We start from the raw sequence: 9,409 nt of genomic DNA, 5'->3' as shown, positions 1-9,409 counted from the left end.
TCATGGTTACATGTGCGCAGAGATTTTTCTTTTTCTTTTTGTATTTTTTATGTATTTGATTATATTATTGAAGTTTGTATAATGAAATTTATTTATTTATTATTTTGTTTACTGGCTTTCTTTATTTTTTGTCTTTTTCTCTTTCCACGACCGGTTGCAAGGGCCAGTGTTTGCTTTTTGAAGTTGGTCAATAGCCCAGTAGAATTTTCCTTCCATAAGATAAAGTGATAAGCCCCGTGTGGCTGAAATCGTCACTTGATTCTTTTGGTTTTGGCTCATCTTTTCCATATTCAAATTCGCTCTACCATTGTGAGCAAACTAGCTAGTTTGGATACAAGGCCAGTTATGGACTTGCCAACAGACCTCTTGATTGGCAAAATTGTGACCATTTTTGAGAACGAAGCATCCTCCATAGCCGGTGTTCGTGATGAAATTGATGACATCAAGCAGGAGCTTGTAAGCATGACGGCCTTCCTAAATGATGCTGAGGGCAAGAATGTAGGCAGCGAAGGCGGGAGGACGTGGGTTGCAAGCGTCAGAGGCATGGCCTATGATGTTGAAGACATTATTGACCAGTTCATATATCACATGCATGAGCGAGGATGTCATGACGGCCGATTTGCAAGGTGGTTCCACCAAACTATTCGCATTCCACAGAATGTTTGGTTCAGACGTCAAGTGTCAAAGAAGTTGCGGAAAATCTCAAGAAAGATTAAAGACATTCCGGAGAGGAATCAGAGATATGGTGTCCGTGAATTAGAAGGAACAAGTAGTACTTGTGATGATGTTGGCAAATGGGTGCGGAACCAAGCGGAATCTTCTCTTTTTATTAAGGAAGATGAGCTCGTGGGGATTGAAACAAAGAAGCAACTATTGATGAAGTGGTTGATGAATGGAGAGCAACAACAAACGCTTATCTCTGTGGTGGGGATGGGCGGATCAGGGAAGACGACTTTAGTTGCCAAGACCTTCAACGACGAAAGGGTCAAGAAACAATTCCACTGTTATGCTTGGCTAACTGTTTCACAAACTTATGTGATTGACGACTTGTTTAGAAGCTTGATTAAGGAATTCCACGAAGCAAACAAGGAAAAGGTCCCTGCAGGCATGAAAACCATGACATATAGACAATTGCTACAGGTGCTGGTTAATTACTTGGAATATAAAAGGTACATGGTTGTATTGGATGATGTGTGGGATATCAAACTTTGGAAAGAAATTTGGATAGCACTCCCAAATACAACGCGTGGAAGTCGAATCATGCTTACTACTCGAAGAAAAGACGTAGCATCCTATTGTTTTGGAGTACAAAGTCATATTCACCACATTCAACCCCTCGAAAAGAACGATGCTTGGGAGCTATTCAGCCGCAAAGCATTCTCAGCTTACCAGAATAAATGTTGTCCACCAGATCTTCAATCATTGGCTGAGGAACTTGTAAAAAAGTGTGAAGGCCTACCTCTGGCAGTCGTGGCTTTAGGTGGTCTGATGTCCAACAAGGAGCCATTCGAGTGGAAGCAAGTCTACAACAGCTTAGACTCGCATTTAACTAAGCCGTTGCCAGAGCGAGTGGAGAACATCTTATTTCTTAGTTTTGATGATTTACCATACCCATTGAAGCACTGTTTTCTATACTGTTCCCTTTTCCCAGAAGACTATCCAATTCGAAGAAAGAGGCTCATTAGGTTGTGGATAGCTGAAGGGTTTGTTCAAGATGAAAAAGGCGCCACACCTGAAGAAGTTGCTGAGAGCTATCTTATGCAGCTCATTTTCCGTAGCATGCTACACGTTGTTAAGAGGAACGACGAAAGTGGAAGGCCCAAAGCATGTAAGATGCACGATCTTATGCGGGAGATTGCTCTGTCTAAATCAGAAAAAGAAAAGTTTGGTGCTGTATATGATGGAAAAGAAGTTATGGACGAAGTTCAAGTGCGCCGCTTGTCAATTCAAACCACTGGAGGAGAAATTAAATTAGGCACTGGTATGGCACAACTTCGTTCTTTTCTTGTGTTTGTTTCTGACGTGTCCTCATCCTCTTCCTCGAATACATTGCCCTCTGGATGCAAATTGTTGAGGGTGCTAGATTTGGAATATGTTCCAATTGATATACTGCCAAAAGAACTTGTATACTTATTCAATTTAAGATACTTAAATTTAAGGGGAACTCCAGTTAAGAAGCTTCCTGAATCCATTGGAAAGCTCCGCAACCTTCAAACTTTGGATATCAGAGACTCAAAGATAGAGGTACTTCCAAGTGGAATTGCCAAGTTGCAAAACTTGCGCCATCTAATTATGTTTCGTGTCGCTAAAGAAACTAGGGCCTTCAGATATGTGAATGGGACAAGATCACCGTCAAATATATACATGTTGAAGAAATTGCAAGTTTTGACGTGTGTTGAATTAGAAGGAAACATTGTTAGACTTGTGGGTAATATGACCCAACTTAGAAGGATTGGAATTACGAATGTAAAAGAAAGAGACGAGATGGACCTATGTGCCTCAATTCAAAAGATGAAGCAACTTCACTACTTGTTTCTAATGACAAGCGATGAAGAGGAGGTTCTTCAAACAAACAAACTATGCTCACCTCCTCCCCACCTTCAAATGGTTATTTTGGTTGGCAAATTGGAAATTGTGCCACGTTGGTTCTTTTCACTCCAGAGCCTCACACATTTGTATCTGCATTGGTCTAGAATTGAAGAAGATTTGCTACCTTACATTGAAGCACTGCCCAATCTGGGAGATCTTAAACTTGGTAATGCATATGCTGGCAGAGAGTTATGTTTCAGCAGAGGCTTTGTAAAGCTTAATTATTTGACTTTGTATGCTTGTCCCTTATTGAACAAGATAACTATAGAAAAAGGGGTAATGTCAGATCTCCAAGCCTTAAGGCTTGATAGCTGCCCAGAACTAAACACAACGCCAAAGGGTCTTCAATACCTCACTGAACTAAAAGAATTGAAATTGAGTCTTGTATCAAATGAACTTACGGATTCCATACGAGAAGGAGGTGTGGATCGTGAAAAGGTACAACACGTCCTTGAGATCTACCATTATTACCAAACGTCACTGGGGATGTGTTATGAAAGGTTGTCCTAGTTGTTTTGGAAGGAGGTATGTAAGGTTTTAATTTAATTTTTTGGTCTCTTCGTTTTCTATGGAATCTTATGTAATTTGATCGTGAGTGTGTTTGCTATTTGATTATGTAATGCCTTAAGAAGCACTAATCAGGATCTAATGCTCAATTTTATTTTGAGAGTTTGCTAATTATCTTCTGCTGCTCTGGAAAACTTTTAATTTGTTTCAATTTGTTTGTATTCCGTTTCAATTTGTTTGATCAAAATAACATAGTTGACGAAATTTTTTTGCAAGACCAACCCCTCTAATAGATTGCACTCTGCTCTATTTAGTAAGGAAGAGAGATGCGACATCATTGCTAATTCCATTCGCATTCTTGCCTGATAGCCTGAAAAAAGCAAGACATATTTAGTGGAAGTTGGCAAGTATAAGTCCACTCCATCCTTCTATTAAAATATATTGCCTTTTAAATTGAGTTATGAATTTAAGGTTTTAATATGATTTGTGAGCAATTGACAATTCATTCTGCTACTAATTTGAAGACTTTTTCAACATCACCAGAGTAAAATAACAATGCAAGGCAGGGGAATGGTTGAATCAGGAAGAAAATTAAAACCCTGCCTACTCCATTTCCAAATCAGGGGAAGAGAACAAAGTAAGCAAGTTGAATGAATATGGTTCTGTGGATAACTCCAGTTGACTTTTGAAAATCAAAAGAGCTTCTAGAGGCAGAAACTAACTAAGAAAATAGAAAGCATGGCTGAACGGCCTGAGCTGCTTCAAATTATGAATGAGACTAATTAAAAGCTTAATTCTTAGCCAATATTGTGAAAAATAAAAAATAGAAAATAACCAGGTAGCTGGAGAAGTCACATGCTGGTGGTTTTTGAGAAGATTAAGGATGAATCTTCATTAATGGCTGAGACAATTAAATTATTTAAGAATCTTGTAGAACTGTGATGGTTTTACCAAAGCAACAGAATATGATTAATAATTGCAAGGAACTTGATGGATGAACCAGAAATCCAGAATTATTAGCTCCTGACTAGTAGTGTTTGTTGTTGCATCTTCACGCAAATTCATCTTTGCACCGTGCTTCTCCAATTTGAGTCTTTAAAGGGATATGACAAGACAGAGCAATACCATAATCAAAATAAAATAAATGCACATATAACAGACTTGCAAATGAGAAGTGGCTTATATAACAGTGGTTAAAGGATCTAAAATGATTAAGCTTAGGAAAGTCAATGGAAGGACAGAAACTTACGGTGTGGGGAAAGAATCATGGGGCGAGCTTTCACCTTGCAGAAGCAGTCGCAGATGATGTTTCGTAAATTTGGTCAATTTCGCGGATGTGTTGTACCTTTGGATGATCCACGCCTCCTTCTCGTATATTTTCTATCATTTTCATTGGAACAGACCCCAATCTCAATGTTTCTAGACTCCGAAGGAATTCAAGACCATGTGGTAATGCCTTTAATTTCATGCAGCAATGAAGTACTAACAACTGAGTTTCGGCATCCACCTTCTTTTATTGTTATATTTTTCAAGAAGGAGAAATTAAGCAACTCCAGATGTGTGAGCTTTGCGAAGCCTATTTTGAAGCACAACTCCTTCCCAACATAGGCATTAACAAGGATAAGCCTTCTAAGACAGGGCAGTGCTTCAACGTGTGGTAGTATATCTTCTTTAAGTCTGGACCAACGTAGACTGATATCTGTGAGGCTCCTGAGTGAAGCAAACCAACTTGATACAGTTGCTAGTTTGTCACTCAAAAGAAGCCTTTGAAGGTGTGGCGGAGGACCTGGAAGTAAAGCAAGTGCATCGATTGGAAGAAATTCCTCTTCACTTGTTACCAATAAATACAGATAGCGAAGGAGCTTCATCTTTTGAATTGAAGCACAAAGGTTCATCTCATTACTTCCTTTTACAATGGTTTTGTGGAGCAAGCTTGCAAATCTACCCCCACTCTGCTGCTCATGCATGTGGTACATGAACTTATCAATGATATCTTCAACATCATAGGCCAAATCTCTCACGCTAGCTACCCATGTCTCCTCTCCTTCTGTCTGCGGTTTCTTCCCCTCAGCATCCTTTAGGAAGGATTTCATGCTTATAAGCTCTTGCTTAATCTCGTCAACTTGATCACGAACACCTACTATGGAGGATGCTTCGCTCTCAAGAATGCCTACAACTTTGCCAATCAAGAGATCGGTTGCAGCTGAGGCCATATTTGCTCTTCTACTGTATCTTCTTAATCATAAAATCATATGATCAGAAATGGAATTGCCCTTACCATCTCTCTAAGAAAATTTTGTGAGAGAATTTCTGGTGTGGTAAATCAAGACATAGAACAGAGTTGAAAACATAATTAAATGGAAATCAATAGATAACATTCCAAAATTAGAGTAGAGAGTGACATAACTATAGCAGAGTCCAAAATAATTTCAGTGACCATTTCAACTTTGTAGGGGATTCTGGTGCTCCATAAATGAAAGAAATTAGAAATCTTTTCTTAATCACACCAAATTGCAAATGCTCCCTCACTTACATTACTATATCAGACTGGCATGTGGGTGATTAAATATATCTTAGGTTCTCTGAACTCAGAAGCAAGTGATGTAAGTCCACTCCCTCCTTCCAACTTCTATTAAAATATATTAGCCTTTGAATAGGAGTGCTGTCGTATAATTATTTATGTAAGTTTGCTCCCCATTAAAGGAAGATTTCTGCTACCCGATTAAATAAACAGAGCATGTATATGTGGTGTCAGACTTTGATTAATCTGAACCTAAAATGCAGCATCCTTCTTAGTCAATGTAGTCTAGAAGACAGCACAAGTTAGGGGAAGAGTGAAATAAGTAAACTAACAAATTAAAATTGAGAAATAAAATGCAAAAGAAAGATCAAAACTGGTAAATTTCTATATATATGTTTCTATTTCTTTTAATACAAGCGATAATCGTCTTTAAATTAATCTAATTTACAGGGAGGGGGATTCGAACTTGGGTGCAAAGGGTCCAGCTTATTGCCTTGGCAAATCCTCTTTTATATCACATGAAAATAATAAGCTCATAGTAAGAAAAGCATTGGTTTGCTTCAATACCATTTTCTTTTGATACAATGGACTGCTTTAATTGTAATAAAGATGGTTTTGTCCAATGAGCATTCTTTGCTTGAGGTTTTAGTTCCTGGTTGTCGAGGTTGAATTTGAGTTCCTGTTCTGTTTTATGGCCATACCATCTTGTTTGCTCTTCTGGGATTTTTGGGTCTTGCTTTAGTGAGCCATTAAGTTGGGGACAATGGGGAGGCACATTCGCAGGATATTTTTTTTATTTCAAGTTTGTTAATACTAAATGCAACTTTGAATTATATTTCTATGTATACTTTTACTGATCAGTCTTCGAAAGTAATATTTGCTTACCATTCCCATCAAACAAACCACAATCTTCTATCGCAACTTGTCTCAAATCAATCATTGGTCTTTTTTCATCGTCTAACGAACAATAAGCAACACAGAAAACAGGACTTGAACTATCAACAAAGACCAATAAGCTATTATTATCATTATCTGGAAGATAATCAATACACATAGCCTTAGAAGACCATGACCATCAATGAATCGCACAATTTAGAGCTTTCTGAATAGCTTACATTGAGATTTTATAGTAACATGGAAATTTCAGCCAAAAATTTATTTTCCTCTGTTATTCTGTTTAAACAATGGATCAAACTAAATTTGGCTCCACAAGTAAATAAGAATAGATGAAATTCTTACTTCAATTTGTAGGATGTTTTGTCTGCGAGAAACTGACATTCAGGGCTGATAATCCAACAATATCGGGGCTCCTGAGCTGATCAAGCTGTTTCTTAGCGCGGCGAAGCAAGTACTCAATGTAAAGGAAATTTTTGCGGTCTACCTCCTTGGCATTGCGGCGGAACTCACTTGACACAAGTGACTCAATCTGCTGTCGATCTTCAGCAGATTTTGCACGGGCTGCCCTCAGAAACCCTCTGTATAGACTAAGGACTTGTTTCTGCATCCCAGAAAGCCTTGGTCCACGGGAGACTCCCATTGCATCTTCTTTTGTTTGGCACCAGATTTGCTTTTGAGAACAACTTCAAAACGTTATGAAAAATATTTTGACTTTGTTGTTTCTTCTGTATACAAACATAAATTTGTATGTTTATCTATGTTGCACCGGTACCGGTACGTCCTGATACGGAGATTAAAATAATATAAATTAAAAATAATAAATAGCAAAATTGATATTTCATCCATCATGTTATAATTATTCAATGCATAAAACAAAATACTAGTCTCCATAAGAAAAGAAGAACAGAAGATACAGTCAGCAGCAGCAACTATGAAGAAAAGAAGAACCGACTCAAAATACCTCTGTGACGAGTAGAGAAGAAGATGTCGATTCCACTGGTTGGGTCGAGTCACCGCCTTCTTCCTTTTTCAGTGTTTCTTTTTCTTTCTCTTCGTTGGAATGGATCTGAGCAGAGCAGAGAGAAAAGCAGCCCCTAAAACTAAAACCTAGCCTCGATGTCGACACGTGTTTTACAATATCAGGTTTCGCAATTTACCTTCTTCACCCCAAATATTCTTTTTATTTTAAAAAAGACGCAAAAGTTTTCTAATATTTGCAAAATAACCCCACCGTATCCTTAACCGTATCGGGACAGTATCGTGCCCGTATCCTTCGTGTATTGGAGATGTATCAGCCAGTCAACTTCGCTGAAAGTCCACAATACTCCATTTCGCATATCTGATACGTATCGGGGACGTATCAAGTAAGTATCATATCTGATACTTGCATACCCCTGTCTAGAGGAGCATGGGTGCAACATAGATGTTTTTTGAGCTATAAGTAAAACAAAATTTACCACGCAAATAGAAGAGGGTTCCTATCACAAGGCACAACTGTAAACTATAATGACTGCACATAAGTAGAACACATATCTTTGGTATGTCACAGAAACTGTCGAAATATCAAGAATATACACAAGAGCTCTTCTCCTCAATCCGATCCCTCATACACTCATTCTAGATGGGGTGAATTCTTTTGTGTGGGTTGGCTTGATCGGTTGAGCAGGGGCACTTGTGTTTTATATGCATCTGCCTGGGAGTCTCTCCCATCAAGAAAAACTCTCAAGCAGTCCTTATTGCATTAGGAAATAAAAACCCTAGTCCATATTAATTAGGAATCCCTGTGGCCCATGTATTTAACTTAAACACTCATACAAAGGCTACGGGCCGAGTAGTAATTGAGTCCTTGATCAATATTGAGCCCAAGACAACCCTATGATGATTAGAAGACCACTTAAGTAGGTAATTAGATTAATCCAACGTCTTACATTCTCCCACTTGGTCAAATAATCATCAAGGCTTCAAAGTTGATCACTGTATGGCCATGTAGAACTCAACATCACTCTATTCCTAAATCAAGCCACTGTCAAAAATGTAAACTTACATGGAACTGTCGGAACACATTGAATTTATAACATCCAAGATTCTTACAACCACACATATAAGCTTGCAAAATCACATAAGGCTTCCATCAAGACTAGGACACAGAATGATCAGGACAAAACTTAATTTGTGTTTACAAAGGTCACTTTCATTCATAAGCCCTTCCTTAAGAGATTACTAAGATCTCTCCTTAATGACACTGGCATGAATTCATGTCTTATGCAGTGACTGTAGCTAGCTATACTGCATGACGACATGTTACTGGATTCATTTGTCAAAGAAAGGTAAACATAAAACTGAAGTCACGTAATCTAATAAAAGAACCGAACCAAACAGCAATAGACGAAATAATTGAACTGTCTCCAAGAAATCTAATGAAATTGAGTGGAATAAAACTTAGCTCCCACTAATTCTACATATCAAAACTTAACGGCATAACCATAATTGTAACAAGTATGAAACAACCTTATTCAATGAATCAATGAACCACTGGAAAAATTTCTTTCTTTTACCTTCTCCCTTACAAGCATGAACCAAAATCCAAATGCTTATTAGCAATCAAAAAATTCAATTGAAAAGGCAAAAGTCATTGATTAACTACTGAAGATTTGAACAAAACTGCATGAAATAATAAGAACATATAACATACGTAAACCAAACTTTGTTCTTATTAGCCTTAAAATCCTTAATGCAAAACTAGATTGTTAAGCGATTAATAAGAAATATCCAAATTACTGAATACATCCTCAAAGAAGATCATTAAACGCTCCCACTCATCAAAACATATATTTTGCATGTTACAAAAATGGATCAATACCATATAAAATGAATTAATACCATATAAAATGAATT

General features: G+C 37.7%; 1 protein-coding gene and 1 pseudogene across 4 annotated transcripts; one reads left to right on the top strand and one right to left on the bottom strand.

The window, feature by feature from the left end:
* The first annotated feature begins 245 nt into the window (after window positions 1-245).
* Window positions 246-3,267, top strand: LOC148291089 (disease resistance protein RPM1 pseudogene; annotated as a pseudogene).
* A 1,260-nt stretch (window positions 3,268-4,527) lies between these two features.
* Window positions 4,528-7,615, bottom strand: LOC110747026 (succinate dehydrogenase assembly factor 1, mitochondrial-like). Of its 4 annotated transcripts, none has more exons than XM_088246160.1 (3): window positions 7,476-7,615; window positions 6,857-7,295; window positions 4,528-5,406 (listed from the first exon to the last, which is right to left on the bottom strand). In XM_088246160.1, the coding sequence occupies exon 2, from the start codon at window positions 7,152-7,154 to the stop codon at window positions 6,858-6,860; it is 297 nt and encodes a 98-aa protein (XP_088102286.1). In that variant the 5' UTR covers window positions 7,155-7,295; window positions 7,476-7,615; the 3' UTR covers window positions 4,528-5,406; window position 6,857. The 4 variants fall into 4 exon arrangements, with proteins under 4 accessions (XP_088102286.1, XP_088102285.1, XP_088102284.1 ...); XM_088246159.1 differs by having other exon boundaries at window positions 4,528-5,331; XM_088246158.1 differs by having other exon boundaries at window positions 4,528-5,328.
* Between the last annotated feature and the right edge of the window lie 1,794 nt (window positions 7,616-9,409).

The sequence above is a fragment of the Prunus avium genome, chromosome 8, assembly GCF_965620075.1.
Source record: "Prunus avium chromosome 8, drPruAviu1.hap1.1, whole genome shotgun sequence".
NCBI lineage: Eukaryota > Viridiplantae > Streptophyta > Magnoliopsida > Rosales > Rosaceae > Prunus > Prunus avium.
This window is presented reverse-complemented; position numbering and strand designations above follow the sequence as displayed.